Source organism: Metopolophium dirhodum, chromosome 1 (assembly GCF_019925205.1).
Source record: "Metopolophium dirhodum isolate CAU chromosome 1, ASM1992520v1, whole genome shotgun sequence".
Taxonomy (NCBI): Eukaryota; Metazoa; Arthropoda; class Insecta; order Hemiptera; family Aphididae; genus Metopolophium; species Metopolophium dirhodum.
Genome location: NC_083560.1, coordinates 40,453,634 through 40,477,508, shown reverse-complemented (window position 1 = coordinate 40,477,508; position 23,875 = coordinate 40,453,634). Strand labels below are relative to the sequence as shown.

General features: G+C 26.9%; 1 protein-coding gene and 2 pseudogenes across 1 annotated transcript; 1 reads left to right on the top strand and 2 right to left on the bottom strand.

Moving 5' to 3' along the window:
• Positions 1 to 8,341: 8,341 nt before the first annotated feature.
• On the bottom strand, positions 8,342 to 12,712 carry LOC132934777 (dnaJ homolog subfamily C member 17-like; annotated as a pseudogene).
• LOC132938303 (arrestin domain-containing protein 3-like) lies at positions 12,648 to 22,245 on the top strand (annotated as a pseudogene).
• LOC132933995 (uncharacterized) lies at positions 14,562 to 15,958 on the bottom strand. Its single transcript, XM_061000276.1, has 2 exons — positions 15,021 to 15,958; positions 14,562 to 14,817 (listed from the first exon to the last, which is right to left on the bottom strand). Exons 1-2 carry the CDS (start codon positions 15,956 to 15,958, stop codon positions 14,562 to 14,564), a joined length of 1,194 nt encoding a protein of 397 aa, XP_060856259.1.
• Positions 22,246 to 23,875: the final 1,630 nt, after the last annotated feature.

Genomic DNA, 23,875 nt, shown 5'->3' with positions numbered 1-23,875 from the left:
ATCTTGATATTATTACAAATCAAATTTAGGTTCAACATAATTTCATAGATTCTTACAAACTTTACATAATTTTTTTGTCTCTGATACAAATGCTTTTTCTACCATATTTCACACGCAACATAATATGTTAATGTTGAAACAATTGGTTCTCAACATTGTGTTATACAATACATACTGTTTTTACATAATTTTATTGTCTTTATGCAACTTTTCGAGGGTGAAAAATATAGAAGAATTATCCATCACAGAGTTAGTAGGAAAAATATATTTTGCATATATAGCATATTTTGGACATAAGAGAATATTTAGCCTATTTTTCATATTTTAGAATATATTCGATTATTGTTCATAAAAAATCATATATTTTGTTAATTTCTCGAGTTGTGATTTTTTCTAATAACAATTTTTTCTTGCAAAACAAATAATTTGATTTAAGAATGATGAAAATTAAAACCAATCAGATCTACTTCTTTGTAATCAAATTGGTAATTCTGTTACTCTCATCCGTGATTATACCATAGATTATAGTATTCAATCATTGATTACGAGATAAGAATGATTTTTTTAATAATAAATTTGTTTTTATTTTTATACTTAAATAATTTACCTGCTACCAGAGGAATGGTGCAAACAGTATTTATTGTTTTTTAGAACCTAAAATTCAGCTCTTTAGTTGTAAATTTTTAAAAAATTTTAATTAATTAATAAAATGTTTAGAATAATTTAATGAATATTTCAATTTCAATAATAATTATCTTATATTTTTTGGAGTTCAATAGGACAAATTTCTATAGCCACATCTATGGGTGTACCAGGTATACTTAAGTACATCCTGAACAACTGTACAAATACTTTTCTTATCTGAAAAAATATTATTATTAAAGGATACTAAGTATTTATTATTAGTAATTATTTAATAGTTATGTATTCGTTTATATATTTATTGGTTATATATATATATATATATTACCCAATATAATACATTGTATTTTCTTATATTTTATACAAGTTAAGTTAAAAACGGGTTTGTATTAAATGATAGAATTCTGTAACTCCTCTACAAGCTTTGCTTTTTAGAGCCGTCATTTAAAATTCATATTGTTATATTTATTTATGTATATGTAAAACGAAATGAAATAAATTGTATTATTTTTTTATTATTATTATAAATACAAGACCTTGATTGCATTGATCATTGACCAAATTATTATAATTGTATTATTATTATTAATTATTATTATGTTATATTTAATTAAACAAATACCTAGTAAAAAGTGGGTAATTAGATGTCGCTCTGCTGTACAGCTGTACAGCAGTACAACGCTACATGAGAAATTGAGTGAATATCCAATGTTGTAAAAATATGAACTTCAAACGCTCATAAAAATTTAATTTGATTTGCTTGTAGTCATTTTTTTTTTTTTATAAAGGTAGACAAACTTATGACTTATGAGTTATCTTGTATTACATTTTCAAATCTTAGATTTAAAAAGAAAAATTTTTATGAATTCTCAACTCAAAATAATTTGCTTATTTTTGTGATTTTTCCGTATCTTGTCAATATTTGAGATTTAAATGCTTATATATAAATTTGACTTCCTGAATGCACTAACTAGATTCACTTTCCCATCGAACAAGATACTGTTGATGAAAATGAAATCAGCTGTACTGCCCTAAACCGTGATGACACACAAAAATAAAATAAAAAATAAAAAGTAAAAAAAAACACACATCATTATTTCATATGATTCAATTATTATGTATATATTTTACAATCATAGACCTAGTGATAATAGACCTATATTATATTAGTATTATGTACAAATGTACAATTATATCACTTATGTAGTAATAAGTTATAAACAGGGCTGTGAATTTATAATGCATTTGCATGTTTTTTTTGCTATACTGTATAACAAAAGAATTCGGCCAAAATTTGTTTTGATTTCTTTATAGTTAGTATACCAAATCTTATATTGCATATTTTTGCATATTTCATGGGTTAGGGCATATAAATGCATGTTTTAATGAATTTTTTGTATAAATCGATCAGACGTAAAACACTCCTTTTCTTTATATAAAACTTTGTTGGCACTAAACAAAAGGTCTTTCAAGTTTGAAAATCTAAAGAGATTATTGATTGTACAATGCAATAACTACTTTAAAGGTAAAATATATAATTTTAAGTAGAAACATAATCTATTTTTAGCATATTTCTTTTATAGATCTTGTATACAACGAAGATCAAGACTAGTCAAGCCTAAAAAGTCATATACTCATATCAGTCATATCAATGTGTAACAATACTAATATTTAAACTAAAACTAATAAAAAATTATAATGGAAAAAATAAAAATAAAAGTTACATTTTTGTGTTTTTTTTGCATATTTTTGAAAATTTAGAGCATATTTTCATGCATATTTTGTCAGTTTTTAGTGCATATACGCATGCATATTAAATAGTTTTTAAGTGCATTAAATTCATAGCCTTGGTCATAAATTATAATTAATTTTTATTAAATTTTATTTTTAAACCGAACTTTTTTTTTCTGCTAATAAAGTGATCACATTTATTCCTGGAATGTTTAGTAATATTGTTAACTATTATCGGAATCAAAAATAAATATAATTGATTTCTATTTTTTCTGGGATGTCCTATACCTGTAATACATTCAAAACTATTATTTTAATAACGTGGAAAATAACGCGTTAGTGAGTTACTTCATAGAAATTACTTTTCAAAAGTAATTTTGTTACAATTGCGTTACTTTAAGTAAGATGTAATGAAATTACTGCTGCGTTACCCACTGAAAAAGTAATTGCGCTACAGTAATTTGTAATTTGCGTTACGTTACTACAATACTACCCAACACTGTTTAAACGGCATTTCTTGTAAATCCATAATACTGCTGACGTTTTTGCTCAGAATTTGTATGGACTTCAAGCTGTCTAGTTCCTTAAAAGTTCATTTATGTTCAATTTTTCGTTTTATACTTGAGTATAGAACTGTAATTTGGTGCCCAACAACCATGAGTGACAACTGTTTAGGTACATATTTTGTATTTATTTTGGGCACATCTGACTTTAAATCAAAAGAGTGATTCATAAAAAGCATAGTTTAGAAGCTTAAAAATTAAACCATTTTTTCGAAATTACAATCGAACTTCAGGAAGTATGTTCAATTTACTACTGCTTTTAGTAATTTTTTTAACTATGCAAACAAGAATATTATATTTACTTTTTCACGAAATATTAACATATTAACGTGAGAGTTGCAAATGTAAACTACCTAACTTTAATTTTGTTAAAACCTAAGCGGCCCTTTGAGATAAACTTGACGGCAGTAGCGAGACGTTATGTAGGTACAAATGGACAATAATAATAATTATATATTATATTATATACATTGTACCTATACACATTAGCGATAATAAGTTAAACAACAGCACGTACAAATGGTTAACCATCATTATTATTTATTACACATATTATATAGTATTATTAGCTGAATATCTTGGCTTCACCCATGTGCAGTTTTTTTTAAGCAAATCCTATACCTATGTTAATATAATATAGGTACCTACGCTTTATAGGTGTATCTCGGTTCGAATGTATCTCAGTTTTATAGTAGGTAGTAACCTCAGTTACTGTGTCCACGAATTTAGTTGACTGTGATCTACTAATTTGTATAGTCTAATATTAGTAATTGTATAGTTAATACAAAAATACAATAATAATAATTAATATGCATGGTCAAATATGCAAGGTCATTTTGTTAGCCCCTCCGCCATCTTAAAAATGATCCAAACTATACTCTGTTCTCCGGAAGTTTAGGTACTCACTTTTCTTTTTGCGCACTCAGATTATTTTGAAAATGTCGTGACAATACAGTTTATTACGTATACATCGTGGCCGTGTTTCGCGCAGTGAAACTGTAGAATTACGATGAACTGTAGTCACAACGTTTCGCCATACTGTGCGTGCGCAAAAAAAAAAGTGGTTAACTTACAGGTAATAGAGTGTAATGCAAATATTTAGCAAATTAAAAGCAAAAAATTGCAAATTGATTTTCAGAATTTGCAAAATATTAAGTGCAAAGTCGCAAATTACCTAATAATTAGGTTTAGGAGGGCTGACTTCGTTAACCTCCCAGGATGACCTTAATCGTTAATTTTTGGTTCGGGCGAGAAACGTTAAATTAAGTTATGTTCAACAAACTAATATACCTAGATATAATGTTATGAATTAAATAGCTCACCGAATATTTTACTAGAAAAACGTTAAAATTGTTTATGTTTTTTGAAATTTCGCCAAAAAAACTTTATATTATAATATTAGAGTTTTTGAATGATGGACCAAATAAACGTTGTTAAGTTATTCGTTATCGTACATTTAATATCAGAAGAACGTTTTGAAATAATACGTTCTTGAAAATTCAATTAGAATAACATTTTACAGTAATTTACGTTTAAATAAAATAATATTTTATTAAATTATACCTATATATACTATATATGTACACAAATAGAGTATATAATACATTTATGAAGAGTTTTATAACTAAGATTGCACATTTGGATCTGGATTTGAAACTTAATTAGTTGAACGCCTAGCTATAGTTTCATATTAATTTAACTTAAGAAAGTTTAAGTACTTCAGTACCTACCTTATGATTACGAGTTACGATTTGCGTTGTTTATCCTCTTCAATGTTTCGTAAAAACTAAATATTGTTGAAAATGTTTTAGATTTTTAAACTTAATTTTTTTTTTAAATTTGAGTTAAGGCTTCGACAACTGCGGTCTGCGGCCTGTGACCGTGGTATGGTTTGACCACGTGTATGTGTGGCAAGGATTTGTCACTAAAACCTGGGTGGTCACCCATCCGGGAACAAATGACACCAGCCGGGGCTGGCACTCAGAACTAATTTTGATCAATAATGTTATTTTTAAAGTTCGAAGAACGGTTTAGTTCGTGATGTTCTCTATGTTAAAAGTTCGAAGAAAATATATATTTGCTTATAACATTATTCGTCTAATTTTTTAAAGAACGTAGTATAGGTTATAACGTTTTTCGTGTCAATTCTTAAAATAACTAATAAGAATATAAAATTAAATCGTTTGTCGTGAAAAAGTTCAATAGGAAAAATTGATTTTTAGAATTTGCAAATCAAAATTGTAATTTTGACAAATTTTTCAGAGGTAACAATATATACCTATACAGTTTATGTAAACAATAATTTAACCTAACCTAATATAATTTTAAATATTTTGTATTAACAATGTAGGTATAATATATATTTTGTTTATAATAGGTAACCTATATTAATCGATTAATTTTTAGATTCTGAGCGATGAAGGTATTGATTTTACAATGATGTTTAAGTTTAATGTATATGATTTTTATATTAACAGTCTGACAGACCACATCTTCGCTCAGAATCGTTTTTCGTATATAATCGTTGTGTATCATTAAATTAAAATTCAACCCATCCGTTACAGCGACCCCTTTAAACACTACCTAAAGTACAACAAATCGGTACCCATGGGTGCACTTGCCCGTTTTTTTTATAAATAACAATCTTGTCATAAATATTATTGTAAAAAAAATTTTATCCAGTTTATTTAGTTTATTTCAAATTATTGATTCTCATACCAATTTGAATAATTAATTTTTTTCATTTAAGTTTGATTTAATTTTAAATATTTCTAGTTCAATAGTATTTACAAACGTTTTGAAAATAAAGACAAATTATTATTTTTATATAATATATGTACATATTATTTTGAAAATGACTAATTTTCTAAACAACCAATTTTCCAATTATCCAATTGCATAAAACCAATTTTACCACGACCAATTTACTGTACCCTATTTATTACTAATACTTAACATTAAATAAATTGCGAAAAAAGCAATATAAATATATCAGAAAATATATTTGGTAATGAAAGTGGTTATTGATCAAAGTAGTTTTTCATATGCAATGATTATCATTGAATTCAAATTCAACACATACACTGGAGCTGCAGCCGAGCCGCCAAGATATAACAAGACGAAACACCATTGTAAAATAATTAGGTTATTTTAAACAAGGTATAAGCTATTGGTTGAAAATGGAAATTAGGTAATCATTTTTTAAATATTGATGTCTTATAAATTTTATCTTGATAAAATCAATTTTTTGTTTTTATTGTTGGAAGAAGATAGGCTAATTTAAAAAGAGTTCAATTTGGTTTTTTTTATTTATCGGATTTTAGTACAGTTAGGTTAGGTTAGGATTTGTATTAATTGATTATATTAATCCACCGTAGGTGGAATTAAGTAAAAACGACAAACTTGGTATAACTTTGATACTTTAGAGTTAAATCATACACTTACGTACAAACAGCACGGGGTCCGCGACTACCGCAGGTAGATTGCCTACTTGATAATATACTGCTGCTAATCAGAATTTTTATTCCGGGCAACAGAAAAGTTAAGATAAATGTTGAACACCATACACCAAGTATTAAATAACGAATTGAACAAAGTTTGAGTCATATAGATGAGTTGGTACATTTAACGGGAAATAGAGTGCACAGGATCAGCTAGTATATTATAGTTTTTGGACCAGTTTTTTTTTATAATTATAACAGTTTCAGAGTACCAAGATGAATTGGGTGGGTTATAACAATTAAAAATAAATTTAACTAAATGTATTGTTCCATTGATGCCTCAACTTCGGGCAGACCTAGACTTCAGTTTTAGTATGCTCTCAACTATAATTTAAGATTTAGGAGATTTGTTTTAACGAGTAGACTAGTTGTATGAATTAATAAATATAATATATATAGATTTCACTTCTTTTGTGTATTTACACAAGGTATTATCTTACCTATGTATTAAGTATTTCTACTAAGTTAATATATTTATTTTTTATTTATTTATTATTATGAAACGGGACGAGCTATAATAATATAGTGATGACAATTACATAAATAGGAACTGGTTTAGTCCTCCAATAGAAACCACATATCCTCACTATTCTCATCATTTGTGATACAGGACTGTTTCTCAAATAATTCACAGAACAAAAGGGAATATAAAAGGTTAAGACACTATGAGAATTAAAAACTGAGATTCTAAAATTAAGCTTGTTTAGTAGAACATGTAAGTTGATTCGACCATCAATGAGTTTTGACAAAATTGATAGGTTTGTTTGAACTTCCCTATCAGCCAGATTGGTCAGGCACAGGTGGCTAAGTACTAGATTGTAGTCATGTGGTGGAAAATCAATTGAGAACTTGAAAGATACACACTTCTAAAACTTGCGTTAGACTCTTTTAAGTTGATAGCTGTATCCTAATGCAATTATTTCATAGTATTTTTGAAAAACAAATCTTAATTTTAAGGTCCTTTAAAATTAAAAATCGACTTCCTAAAAAGCCTAGATATTTTGTTAAAGAGTTCATACATATTGTATAAAAAAATAAAATCAGACATTCCGAAGTATCTGTAATTTACCACCGGCTACCTATTGGTCTAAAACGTATGGAAAATACGTGTGCCCCTTAAGTGAATTATTAATATTTTACACTAATAACTCACTTAAAAATTAAAATATCGTAAGAATCCAACGAGAGAACACAGATATTATTCTTACATGAAGTTTGATAATAGGTAAATTCACTCTAAATTTAAGCTAACAACACAAAATTGGAACTGTTTAACTTACATTTTGATATGTTATGCCTTATGCGTTAGTAAGACGGAGACAACACATGCGGGTAGATGTCCTCTTAAATGTTTCAATCCTCTCGAAACTATTTTTGAATTGCAACAAAATAGATAACGATCATTATTATACATTGTTTAAATATCTATTTTTGTCCGAATTTTTAGTTAAAATGTCAATAAAAACAAAATTGTGTTTTTATAATAATTTTAATATTTTTGAATTTATCATGAAGAACCTTGTATTCAATTTAAAATTTGAATATTTTATAAATTTTTAATTACATATCTCTATGTAAAAATATCACTGTAGCTAACTATAGTCAATAATTACATTAATTATCTAAGAATCTAATGACAATAAAAAATATGAAATTATATAAATTGTTTATGTAAGAATCAAAGTAGATAATAATTCATAATTGTATACACAACACATTTTATTCTTTATTTATTAAATTTATTTTAAATAACAATGCATTTTCCAAAATACTAATAATTTAAAATCACAACTTATTAAAAATAACTCATTTAGAAAATAGTTAGTACAAAAATATTATTGTAGAAAATTGTACTTATACTTACATAATATATATATATATAAATATTATTAATTTGTTCTAAAACATATATAAAACAATAAAGTTGAGTAATTTAGTAATACAAAAAAGTAACTTAAGTTATGTATGTATCAATTAGGTACATACTTACAATAAAATGTAATTAAATTATTTTAAAAGCAGTTTTATTATAGTAATTTCTACCTTAAGTTTGGTTACTTCCCATCTCTGGGTACCTACAATACTTCAGTGGCTCAGACCAAATTACCAGATTTTTTGTAGAGTTTTATTTGTTTAAAAACATGACTTATTACAAATTATTATTAGATTCAGAGTGAAGTTCATGGAATTAATTAATTTATACAATGATTATGTGATATGCTTTTATGTTCTGAGCTAAGTGATAAATGTATTGAATTTACCATAAGTTTTATGTTTTTGTTTGTTCTCATTCTATAGTAGAATAGATTCCATATTCTATTTTTAGGGTGGTTTCTTGTATCAAATTGTATTTAGTTAGTATTTCTGGCAGGCCAATATCAAAATTCAGTATTTTTCAAAATAATAGGGAAATATAAGGAAAACGGAAATTTATTCACAAAGCCAGAATAATCAACAAAATTAATTTTATTTTTTTATTTAACTAATTCAAATATGTAATAGCTTCTGTAATGGGCTCTTTTTAGGCAATTGACATAATATGAACACTGTCTATGTGAGTTATTTTGTACAATTTTTATCACAGGTATTATTAGTTATTATTCACAGTATGATGATACTTTTAAGTATCGCCTAATTGTTAGGAATAATTTATTGTATTATAAAATCTAAATAAAAAATGTTATAATTAACTATTTTAATTATAAATAATCATGTTTGAAATTACTTAGCTTACTTATTTGATATATTTATTTTCACTAGCACAACTTTTTGTGTGCAAGGGAATTTTCCGTGCACAGCAGTGGTAGAACGAAATGCACACGTTTTAGAAGTTAGTACCAAATATTCATTTTTTATTAACATACATTTACATTTCATTATTACTTGATAAAATATATTAATTATTACTTATTAAGTTATAACCTATTATGATATGTAATGGTTGATAAAATTTAAAAATTCAAGAGGGGAAATCTTAAATGGTTTTCCATGTCACCTGGTTCGCATATTGTATTGAAGCTAGCTTGATGAATGTCGCTTACCCAAACATGGTAATAGACTTTTATCAAGAAAAGATACATACTTCACTCGTACAGGTACGAAATTATATAAAAATAAAAACTATTATTGTGTATAATTTTTTTTTTTTTTGTGATTCCTATAATAATATATGTATAACTGTAAATTTAAAGTGTTATCTTTGATTATAAAACTGAAATAAAAAAGTTAAAGGTAAATTTATTAATGATTTTTAAATAAAGTATCTTTGGACAATAGACAATAGACATAGATTTGTTAGTTAGGAATGTTAAAAAACTGAAAACTAATAATAACTAATAAATTTTATATTATTAAGTATATTTTTTTCTAATTTTTAGGAGGACATCCTTTACTTTGTAATGTCAATGAAGATAGAATAAAAAATGATTATACATAGTATGAAAATAATAACTACAAGTATTAATAACAATTATGTAAATCAAATCTGTTGGACTTTTCATACTATCCTAGGTTCTTCTGTATTTATATTGTTTGAATTATTAATTTCTTGTTGAGGTTTACCAGATTGTAAAAATCTCTGAAGTACAAAATAATCCAAAAAAGCCTATGAAAAATTGTAATTTTTTTTATAAATAGTAGATTGGTTAACATGGTTTAAAAAAATTACTTGAGCAAATGATGATGTTTTTTTTAAAGTATTTTCAGTAAGATTTGTCATTTGAATTTTGATAAGCCGAAAAGCTAGTACTAGGATTTGGAGCAGAAGTATGATTTGAATTGTTTTTAATATCTTGTCCGTAATCTTCAAGAAAACTCACAGTTAGAGGACAATTTGGATAACCAACTTCAAATTGTTTGGCATTTATCTAACAAAATAGAGTATTTGTATGAACACAGAAAATTATTTGTACAAAGTTTACCTTAAGAGGATGCTACACAACCATTTCTTATCCCGTCTCACAAGTGCGTAACATAGAAAATTTATGAGAAATGTGGCAGATCACGTTTAGGTTCGTTAATTAAAAATTAGAATGAATTGACCTATTATGAAAAGAACATTATCAGTGTTTGTGTATGTGTTTTTACGATAGTTCAATTTTTGAACAAGTTTTGTGTATATAATAATATAACGTAAACTAAAAATGCTCATAACTAACTTAAAAACTGAATTATCGTAAAAAACCAACATACAAACACAGATAACGTTCTTTTCATAATAGGTTATTAATAATTATTAATAATAGTTATTCATAATCGATTCACTCTAATTTTTAAACTAACTGAGCTAAACGTGATCAGCTGAGTGTAAATTTGCTTGTAAGATGGAGACAACAAATATCTGTGAAGCGTTCTCTTAATTTAATTTAAAATCACTTACAGCAGAAGTCTTAAATTTGTACACAACCAGAGCAACACTTTTGTCTTCCAGAACCACAACATTTATTATGTGTCCATACTATAATGTTATATAGTGTAAGTATTAGACAAATATTTAAAATATAATTTTGATAAATTACTTTAGAAAACAGTGATATTAAATTATCTTTATTATACACTCCATTTGCCATCCACTTTACTTTTAATTTGAATGAACCGATCCTTTTTTTTTCGATTGCTTGCTTCCTAAGCAGCTTATTTATGCGGGCTCTAACAGTTGCAAGTAAAGATAAATATTCTTTTTTTAAATGCTTCAGTTCTTTCTATACAAAAAAAAAAAATGAACTTAAAAACAAAAATTTAACTAAATTAAGAATAACCTTGGAATTGCGTTCCACTTTATCATGTTTCTTTCTTTTCAAATCACATCCTTTTTCTCGCATTTCTTCAGCAGTTTTAGCATTTACTTTCTTGAGATTATCCAACTAAAACAAGTAAAAACCTATACAATTAAAAATATATTTATAATACTAAAGCAAGAAATCTTACTCGAGTTCCTATGTCTTCAAGAATAGTTAAATAGTTTATATAACGTCGAGAACGATCGAGCTGCTTTAGAATTATCGGGATTTTCATCTGGATGACATTGTAGAGCAATCTTCCGATATGCCGTTTTAATCTGATTGAAATGGTAAAATATATTAATAGTTCTATATGAATAATTAGAAATTGAATTACCTCCTTCTCAGTAGCCGACTGTTGGATCTCAACTATATCTAAATCTTTCAAATCTGAATCCATCTTGAAAAAAAAGATGCTTTATAATATGAATTCTACAACAAGATACTAAAGGAATATATTTTATGTAACGAGCCGTGTCACAAACGTACAACTTGGTACTTATAATAAATTATGAAAAGTGGGTACGTACTATACACAGATACCTATACCAAGTAATAAGTATAGATATCTGTGGTACTATATAATCGATAATATTGATAATAGTTATGAAAAAGTACCAAAACTCAAAAGGCAAAAGCAAAATGTATTTTTCGATTTTGTTATCAGTTGATTTATTAGGCGTGTTTTCGAGAAGATAACGAGAGCTAGCGTGTTACCGGTAACCAGTTACAACGCGATTTATCCTATTTGACGGTGATGAAACATTTGCGATTCACGTTTTTATATATATATTCCTTGACATGATACACCAACGATCTCGTTAAAGTCTGCTCGCGACGCCGACTGCCGTGCCGCCATTGGCTCGTCCCGCGGGCCGCGACGCACACGACGCCACTGTCGCGTCGTGCCGAGCTCCATAGATATTAAACGTCGTATGGGCCACGAACATATTAAAATAGTATGGGTATGGGCCATTGAATAATAATATGAATGATAAGTGATAACGATTTCTCTCTCTCGTAGCTGAAGTGCCCATGCGAGAGATAAACGTAATTTCCGTCTCCGTTATGTTGGCTTCAAGTCATACTATGCACAATATAGATCATAGTATATGAATAATGATGTACCGGATCCGACCCGTGATCATTTTATAAAATTAGATATTTCTATAGGTTTAAATAAAAATGATGATTTTTAAGTATAATATTAATAATGTATATTTTATAACCGGTATAATATACGGCAAATACCTACTATAGATACCGACCTATAGTAATAGTATTTGTATACGGGTCGCAATATAAATTTCGAATGTGGCCCGCAACAGTTGGAAAAGGTTGTGCACGATTTGGGTAGATGGACCACAGACAGAGATATATCATTTACCTTGGTCCGTGAGATAGACAGTGCCACATCCATTTGTTTAGTATCTATGCGGACTGCAGAGTTCGAACTTACTGGCCAGTGGCCGGTCCCTTCGATTCCGAGTTAACCACGTTCGACTTTATTGCAATTCATTTTGATCACAGTCTATTGAATATTGTCATCAGTCCGACCTCCGACAGTTGACTTCCACAGAATATATTAACATCAAATATCCGTTTGAAATTACAACGAGTGTGGAAAATGTACAGATAATTTTTGATGATCCAACAGCAGTATTTACGCCCGGCCAAACCATTACCGGACGAGTTTTAATTGTGATTTCTAATAGTTCAGTGAAAGTCAAATGTAAGTGGTTTATTTGGTAGTTTGTATAATATGTTATGTGTACCTAGGTATAGTGACCATTACTACTGGATGTTTTTATAGATATAAAATTGAAATTCTGGGGAGAAGCTAATGTCAGTTGGTATGAACACAGCAGTCAGTTTAGACATCGAGGTCGTTCATTTGTTCATTATTTCACTGCAAAAGAAGAATATTTAAAAAGTATTAAAAATAATTTTTTTCTGTTAAGTTCAAAAGGTGAGAATGTAGAAATGAATAATAATAATAATAATAATAGTTATATTGATATTGATATTAAAGTAAACGCAGTTAGAAATTCACGGGGGTTGGAGGTGGGAAATGGCTTGTGGATGCCCTTGTTTGACACCACCTATACCAAATAAAAGGTTTTACCACTCCTGGTATAGGTACTAAAATAATATGTTATACAAATATAAAATAATAATTAAATAAATGGAACAAATAAGAATTTTTAACTGTTTACTTTAATATCAATATCACTACATGCCAGTAATATGTTCATACTACAGATATTTTCTTTCTGTCTAATCAGGGATTTCTGTTGTTGAGATTTGTTAAAAAAATTTAAACCAAAGTATTTAAGAAAGTTTTTATATTATCTTTTCCAAGATTCCAAAATACTATAACTATATTATTTATAAAATGAAATTAAAACGTTTTTGCATGCCTTAATCTTAATGCGTAATCTTAGGGACGGGTGTCATAGGTTTGCCATTAATTTGGTATAAGTTAAGTTAGGAGTCTTCATCTTATATTTTTATATTTATTTATTTATAGGTACTTAATCATTATTTTTAAGGCGAATCTCAATTAAAAGTTGGTGAAAATGTCCATCCATTTAATTTTTCTTTACCACATGAGATACCATCAACAATTAAAGGTGAGCATGGAGAAGTATTTTATATAGCAAAATTCAAAATTAATATACCTTGGAGAATGAATATAGAGAAAAAAACAATGTTTGGGGTTATTTCTCCTGTACATTTAAATGAAGAACCATTGTTAGCTGTAAGTATAATATTTTTATTCTGAAATTTTACATAATAATAAATAAATAATTCCCTAACCAGTGGCGCCCAAGTTATATTTTTCAGGTGTAGCGAAAAAAATTTTAACCACCCACCCACCCACCACTCACAAACTCCAAATTATATTATTTTATACATTTTAATTTTATAATATTTTAATTGATAATATTAGTAAATATTAAGGTACCAACCAATATAATCTGTGTTTTGTCAGAATAAGGTGTATTCATTTTTAAAGAGATATTATACATTCATACCAATATGTAACGGACATTATATTTTTTAAATTTATTAAAACCTTCAAAATAAAAATATTAAAAAATCTTGTGAAACAGCTTACCTTATTCTAATCCTCATTCCTCAATGTTATTTTTATAATACATTGTGCGGTTGTGGTAACATAATATTCTTTTATGTTTAATAACCAGTTATACCATACATTATACGATAATACTACATATTAATAATACAGATATGACTGTTTTGAGTTTGACTGTTAGTTTATTCATGAAATATAAGTAATAACATACACCTTAGTTATTAAAATTAAAATGTAAGATTTTTAATCAACAATGAGATTTTAGACTAAATTTATCAATTACACATGTGTAATCAATATCAATATCTTGCTCACAATTTATCCTCATCAGTGCTTCTAGTCTGTCATTAGACATGGTAGAACAAAGTCTGTTTTTAATAATTTTAAGTTTGGAAAAACTTCTTTCTGTCTCTACACTTCCCACTGGTAATGTTAATGCAATTTTATACATGGTAAATAAAGTTGGAAACATAATTTTAAGAGAACCGTGATTGCAAAATAATCTGAAACAAAAAGTTTATATTATTTAGGAAATATTCAAATAATCAAATACCTATACATAGCAGTTAATATAATATTAACCAACTAACAAACTATTCTTTGAAAATATTTCAATTTGGATAAAATAAATTAATATATTTTTAATATTATTAATGTATTTATATTTATTTTTAAATTTATATATTTTATAAAATATTTATTATACCTGTATATTAAAGTAAGACTTCCATGATTTTTTATGTTTTTTTCTGATGCATCATTATCTTCTTTGTTTGATATTAAATAGTTGTCATTTTCTGAATCAAAATCCTCTTCTTGATTTATATCAGAATCTTCAAAACAAACCGCAGTATCTCTGTTATCATGAAGCATATTTGGCAAACTTTCACATTTTTCCAATAATTCAAAATAGTTACAAAATTCTTTATACTCGTGTCTAGCATTATCTGGTTGAACAAATTTTGAATAAATTTTTCCAAAAACATCAAAAGCATCTACTGGAAGTTTTTTAATATTTTGTTTTACTTCATTCAACCTTTTCTTAGACAAAAGACTAATATCTTTTAATAAACCAAGGGTAGATTTATCAGGACTTTTTGAGCTATTTGATGAAGTATTACTGTTACCAATGAACCTTTCTGTTAACTGAGTTATTATACAGTCCAGAGCTGAAAAGTATGTGTTAACTTTGAAATGTTGTATAGGGAGAATTATTACTTCATCTATTGCGTTTTCATCAGCCATTTGTTTTCGCTTACGAGATCTATGTTGAGGTAAAGGTTCAAACTCATAATCACTATCTATAATTAACTTTTTTGTTTGATCAGAGATTTCATTAAATAATTCATCTGTTCGAAGTTTATTTAAGGATTTCAAATTGTCTTCTATTAACATGGTAGCGCAGTAAATATCAAAATCTGGACTTTGCAAGTGTTGAGATGTTTTATCAAAAATTTTGAACATATTTTCAAAGCTATAAGCTGTTAACAAAAATATTTCCGATGTAAAGTATTTTAGTAAACCACCGGCAGTGATGCCACATTGTCTGTCCCCTGGCCCTTCTGTATCTCTAATAACTTGAAGTGTTTCAATCAAAGCATTAAATGTTTTGAGTACAGTCCATAATGCATAGTAATGTGACATCCAACGTGTAGTAGTAACTCTTTTAAATCTTCTTATTGGTAATTTTGGATTGATTTTTTTTTTATTTTTTTCATATAAAGATACTCTTTTTTTGCTCGAACATACAAAATCAAAAATTTCCAAATAAATCCATAGCATTGTTACCCGAGGAAACAGCATCAATTACAACTAGGTTTAATCTATGGGCCCAGCACCATACACTGCACTTGTATTTTGTTCGTTAATAATTGATTGTAAACCATTATACTGTCCACGCATACTTGCTGCTCCATCATAAGCTTCCCGATTAAATAATGTTTCCAATCCAGATTGTGATCAGTACAGACACTATAGAAAAGTTCAGCTAAATCCACCCCTCGTGTGTTCGAAGATTCTTTTAAAGCAATAAACCGTTCCTCGACAGTATCGTTTTGAACATATCTAATGACAAAGGAAACTTGTTCTTTTCTCGATATGTCAAAAGTACTATCGATTGATATGCTGAAAAACCAAGCATCAACTATTTCTTCATCTATGAATGTTGCTATACATTCAGAAATTGTATCAATTAATAAATTTTGTTTCCTCCAAGAGATAAGTGAACATTCACTTTTGTGTTTTTGTATTTTAATTTCGGTAATATACTGAGCCATAATAGGTGAATATTTGGAAATAAGTATAATAAGATCTTTAAAGTTTCCTTTATTTTGTTCGTGCCATCCTTCACGATGTCCACGAAACGCCAATCCGTGTCTACCTAGGTATAACATAATATCAATCAATTGTTTCATAATTTCACGATTTTTGAACACTTGTTCTTTTTTACGAGATTGCAATGAGGGAATTATTGGTAAAATTGACTGTCTTAACAAACGTTTCATTGAACTTGCTATGTGACTCTGTACACTCATGATGTTCAATACCATTTAATCCTCTAGACCATGCGTTGAAACCATTTTTTGTCCATGCAGTATTCGGTTGGTTATCAGAAGAAGAAAAAAACATACAATCAATACAATAAATATGGTCATTGGTAATATAATAGCTAAGCCAATTTCTATTTTCAACACTTTTTCCATCTGGAAGAATTTTTTTGTACCATTCAGAATGAAATCTTCTACCATTTTTATTTATTGGAAATTGTTTTTTATTAAGAGAGTTAGCAGTAGGTTGTGATGGACTTATTTCTAATATTTTGGTAATTAATTCATAATTTGGATTCTTCAGTAAACATAGTTTTGCAGGATCATTGTCCAATGTATTTATGTTAGTATCTGATTTCTGACCTAAAATATGAAAATATTGTGTTAACCTTTGCCATGTCATATTGCCTACATGAAATTATTTTGAAATACCCATAATTTGTTAAAATATATGATTATGATATTTATTTATTTATTTATTAAGCTCACAAGCAATTCTCTTTATAAAACATAATCTTAATTGTTTTGCGTGTTATGTGATAAAGTATAGAAAATGTAGAAAAGGGAAAAGTATTTTTTGTTTATCCTGAAAAGTTATTAAAATGTAACATAGATTCCTCTTAACAAATACCCATTCAATTTAAAAATGAAATATACCTACCTGAAACTTGTGGAACTGAGTTAACTGAACCTTCGGCAAAGACATTACTTAAGTCTGGTTTATTAACATCAACATTATTATTTTCCTCAGAATCCACTGGCTTTAAAACTTGTTCATAAACTCCAGAATCGATCACAGTATCAACTTCTAAATAAACAAATGTTGCTTTAGTTATTATTGTAACCTCGATTGTTACACATAATTTAGGTACATTAATAATAATGTTTAAGCCCATATTAAATATATCAGAAATTAAAAATCTAAATAAGCATTCATCATACTGAAGTCAGAACAAAAATAATTACAAAATTAAAAATACCTGCGACTTGTAGAACTGAGTTAACTGAACCTTCGGCGAAGACATTACTTAAGTCTGGTTCATGAACATCAACTTTATCTTTTTTCTCATAACCTGATGGCTTTAATACTTGATTATTAACTTCTGATATTTCTACATTAACATTTCATAGGTATAAAAGTTAATAGGTATTTTTTATTGTTCTTTAAACTTTTCAGTTCAAAGTTTTCTCTTATATATATACTACTTAATATTTAATAATTGTATTTCATTATTTGATAGTGTTGACACATTTTTGAAAAAATGTAAAAAAAAAATATTTTTCAAAATTTTAAATTATTGATTTCATAACCGAACAATAAACAAATAAACTTGACTTTTGCAAATACTTGTAATTGTTAAATTAGTCATAGTATGAAAATTGAAAACTAATTTTAGTTTAATAAGTTTTAATATTATGTTATACTTTTTAGTGATTTATTATTGCTAATAGTCTATGACAATTATTGAAAATATTAAGTTAAAAAGTTACAAGGTACATAATTACCTTTCATAATTTTTTTTTTACAACCAATTGAAAAAAAAGAAGTAATATCAGTATTCTTTGATTTAATTTTTGATGTTTGACAGGTATCTGAATGTCGCATCCAGTTAGTATCATTGATATATTTTGTTTTTAATTTTCCGCAATCACACTTTTCAACCATCTTGAATGCGACATCGAAGATGAAATTTGTATACTATCTATAAAAAAAAAACACAGTACCTATTTACCAAGTATTTATTATTAAATGAAAATTAACAATTGATACCTAACTAAAATTAAATAAAATTAAAAATTGACATATTTAACAAACTATTGGTAATATATAATACTTAAATTAATATTTGGTACAATTTATAATCGTAGGCAGGTACTTACCGATTTGACGGTTTAATGAATTTAAAGAAAAAAGGCTGCGGGACTCTCCAGGCTGGACTGTATAAACTGGACAAACCAGATGATTATATATTTATTCTATCCACGCTCAATAATCAATACTCAATAGTCAATACTCAGGTGAACGGAATGAAATTACACAAAATAATAAATTAATTAACAGACAAACAGATAAACAGTTCATACTTTTACAAGTATTAACAGAAACACTTAACACTGTGGCACTGTCACTATGGAATGGAATTATTACAAGGAATGACTGTAATAATATTGTAAAACTTAGGTTGATTTTGGTTATTTTTGGTCACACAATGACGACGACGTTATAACGTCGATTACAATATTTATTAATAATTTTAATAATATACTACCTATTATAGTACTCTATAGGCACTATAGGCAATCTGCATTTGGTTGGCCGTCACCCGTCTGTGTGTGTGTCATACGTTGTTTTCTGGTATGCAATAAAAATATAATAAATTTCCGTCAGACATCGAACACACGTTTATTTCTTTTTCGCATTTACCAATAATTATTACTATAGTGATTTGTGACTATCCCCAGTACCCACAATACTATCATTTGATTAATGATTTTCGAGTATTATATAAATAGTATACAAGTCGGGCTTATGACTACAAGTCTACAACTATTGAACTATATATAGGTACTGTATTTATAACTATGACAAGGTTGCGGGGGGAAACCGGTCACCGCCTGCGCGACGAGGTACGGTACGATCTCATTTTGAACATAGTATGGGTGGCTTACTGTTCATTTTCAAACGGTTTACGAAATATGAAGCATGAACAAAATACAATAACATTATCATTATCATTATTTTATAATAATTAATAATGAACATATTTCAAGTTAATTTTTTTATGTTATACCCACCCACCCCTTATTTTCAAGGTGTAGCGACTGCTACACCTAGTAATTAGGATGGGCGCCACTGTCCCTAACAATATACGTCTGTGTTATCTGTCATTCCCGAGTGTATACTTGTAATGCATAATGTAATTTTTATTTGACGATCGAGTACCTAAACATGAAACTGCTATCTCCCAAAATGCAGTCTACCACTATTTAATGTATTCCCTAATTATAAATATGAGAATAGTTTAATACAAAGTTCAATATGGTCTACAATAGCTAGGATATCCGCATCATTATGATTGGACTACTAGCTCCAGACGTAATATTACGTTCCTATATATTATAATATTATCATATGTTTGTAACCGTACAATTTTGGAAAACCCTGGCTTGCATTATTTAAACTTAAATCATAAGGTTAATTTATATCTCAAAATTTTAATTTAAAAAAAAGATAATAATTAAGTATATTTTATTTTATGTTAGCATAGACAGGTTGCTTTGGAGAATAAATAGTATAGCAGTGAAATGTGAACATATTATTATGTCTTTATATTAAATTGGTATTATTTTTGATTCGTTCTTAATACATAGAATTATATTGTGTGGATGATCTAAAACAGTGTTTCTCAACCATAGGGTCGCAAATAATTTTGAATAATGAGTCCTCAAAAAGTTAAAATATTAGTATGTAATAAAATAATAAAATGTGATTAATATTATGGCTTGTTATTTATATAATTAATAATATGAGTAAAAATAACTAAATGAAAAGTAATTGTTTCTTTTAGTGATGGTAGTTGAAAAAATTAAGGAGTCATGGGAGGGTGTGTAGTCCCCTATTGAACATAATTTTCACAAAGGTCACATGAAAAATTGGTCGAAAATCTTAGTCCACCATTACACAAAGGTTGAAAACCTCTGATCTATTACAGTTTTTAATATTAATTATATAAATGTTTTTTTTTTAATCAATAAAATCATGATATTTTCACAATTATTTATTTCATGTAAAATCACTGAATTTAATAAAGTTTGTACTGTGGTCCTCTACTATACTTTTATTATTATTACAGTATACCATAGTTAATTTGTATTTTTATTTTTGGCGGACCGTATATTGGGAGATAGCTTAAAACATATATATTTTTAAATATTAAATAAGATAAAAACTAATTTTATCAAATAACCATTGTACTATAGTAGTATAGTCTATTTTTATATTTCCAAGAGTCTCATAGAAATAGATGGATATTAAAATCTATTGTATCAATTTTTAGGAACCCAAGACAGCATTTAAAGAAAAGTTTTACTGTTGCTTTTTGTGTAGATCTGACCCGATGACATTGATTGCCTATATCCCATATAGTGGTTTTATACATGAACAATCTATACCAGTTACAGTTGAATTGGATAACAACAGCAATGTATATGTGAATTCTATAGAAATAAAGCTGGATAGAGTAATAATTTTCTCATATCTTATTTGTAATATAGAGATTTTAATAATTTGTTGGATTTTATAGACTTTGGAATATAAAGCACAGTTCCCTATTGGTAACATAAAATATGAACACTCAAATATTGTAAACGTTTATATAGATGGTGTAGAAAAATACAAATCGAAACATGTGTGGAACAACTTCAAATTCCAAATGAAATAACAGTACCCAATTTAAAAAATTGTGATATTATAACTGATAGTTATTCTCTAAATGTAATTAATATGATGCATAATTATTGTTTTGGGAAAATAATTTAATTAATATGTTTTGTTGTTGTTGTAGGTTGAGATTCATGTCAATGTTCCACATTTAAATGAAGTAGCTTCTATTAAAATAAAATTGGGTAGTACGCCATTGACAATAAGTAGCAATGATAGTGAATTTGATTAATCTTTTCAATCATCAAATCAATGTAACTTTTCAAACAACCCATTTCCAACAGATCCACTACCGTCTGTAGGTGTTAATGAGCCGATTTCGGTTCCTGGGTATACTCAATTAGTTGTTCGATAATCAATGGCCTCAGACCTAATATGAATATACACATATTATGCTTTTACTAATAAGTATATTGAATCAATCATGTATTATAATTTTTAAAAAAAACCATTGTGGTTTTAATAAAATATAATAATGAAAAAAAAAAAAATTATAATAAATGTTAAAATCAGATTTATATCAATATAAAACAGTATAAAAGCAACACAAGTTCATGTTTACCGATGATCAGAAGTCTCAACCTAGGAAACGATCCCGTATTCCAACATGCTGTTAGACCTTGTTTACCCATATTCAGAAAACTTATTCAGTTTACTGCCACCACTTAGTATACTACTTCTGTCCATTAATTAAATAACTTACCCATAAATTACCTATTATTAAAGAAGTAGCTTTTAATTTATTACTGAAAGATCCAAACATATCAATAGTTTCATCTTAGTATATAAATTATTAAATTGAATGATGTATTTTCAACAAACAGTCAAGTTAAAGACTCCAGATATGGTTGACTTATCGGTGATCCAAGTTTCTTTTTTATAATATTAAGTTTTGTTAAATTACTCATTTACATTTAACTTGTATGCACAAAAGTATAAGAACATATTTGAACACTATGCACAATGTGTTGAATAAACTAGACTTTTTATTGTTTTCATTTGATCAAATAAATAATAAATAATAATGAATTTAAATATGTATAATATATTTTCTCACTTGGTCCATTTCTCATTCTAATACTGAAAGGGTAAGGTTAAGTTATCACTAAGAATAATATGTCATTTTTTTATGAACGAAGAATATTAAATTAATGAAATACGGATTTGATTTTGATTCATTGTAGTCAATTAATTATTTAATTTTATTTTGTAATCTAGGTATATAAATGTAATATACTAGGAATGTATGCATTTTAGATTAACCTATAATAATCTAATAGTTATGTGAAATATGTGTAAAACAAAATTAATATAATTTTATTATTTTCGAAATGTTTTGAAATGTTAGTATTTATTAATGTTTAAGGTCAGAAAATAATACTATTCCTCAATTATACCTATTTCGCTACTTACAATTTCTTAAAAGCATTTACACGAAAATAGTTAAATTTCTTTAAAAAATACATAATACGAATTTAAGGTTTTTTAAATAATATTTATAAATCAACTTTTTTAAACTTAGTTTATTATGTTCATAATTATACTAAGTTTATATAGTTATTAAACACAAGTTCCTAAGTCACGTATACTTAAAAAAAAATTATGTTTATTTAAGAAAAAATCAATTCGGGCATAGTGGAAATATCATCTTTTTAGGAAATATTTTATTTTTATTTGATGAAGAAAATCTGAAAATGTCATATTTTGTTTATATAATTATATGAAAAGATAATTTTTTGTTTTGTTTTTATTTTACAAAGAAGAATTTTATATTATATATTTTTTTTATGATTATGAAGAATTAAATATAATATTTAAAAATGTTGTTTTTTATTGTGAATTAATTTATTAATATGTGCTTGTATTCATATTATACAATTATTAAATGGATTAACATAAATTATTTCTTTATCTCATTGTTTACCACTTTACCCTAGTATCCGGGCAAAGTAAATAAAATTCGACTTTTAAAATTTTTTTATTTTTTTATTAATTGAGTGTTTATTACATTTTTTTGAAGGAATAAATAATGAATTTAAGAAGTTAATTTATGATAATATTAAAAAAATAGTTGTTAAAATAATAGTTGGGACACCATTTTTTTGACACATAAAGTTAACCTATGCGCTTTGTCCTGGTCTCCCAGCTTACAAGCTACAATAGTTGTATGCAGTAGCAATACAAAATGTATACTTGATACCACAAAAGTACAAAATAATAATAATTTGAAAAGTGATGCATTAAATAAAATAATCTTTTATCGACAGTGCAGAACTTAAAAAAATATAAATAATAAACTTTAAACTAAAAATTAATAAATATAAATTTACTAACTATATAATAGGTACAACATTACAAACGTAAGTTATTTAAGTCTGCTTGTATAAACTGTGTGTAACATTTAAATACCTATTTAATAACCATAAATCATATAATTACCTACTCTCTAGAAGTACCTACAGGAGAGAGATTACCTCACAAGTCACTTTATATGAAAAAGTCCTTTCCAATAGAGTTACCTGAAAAAATATTTGTTACAATTATTATAAAATATATAAAATAACTTTATTTTTT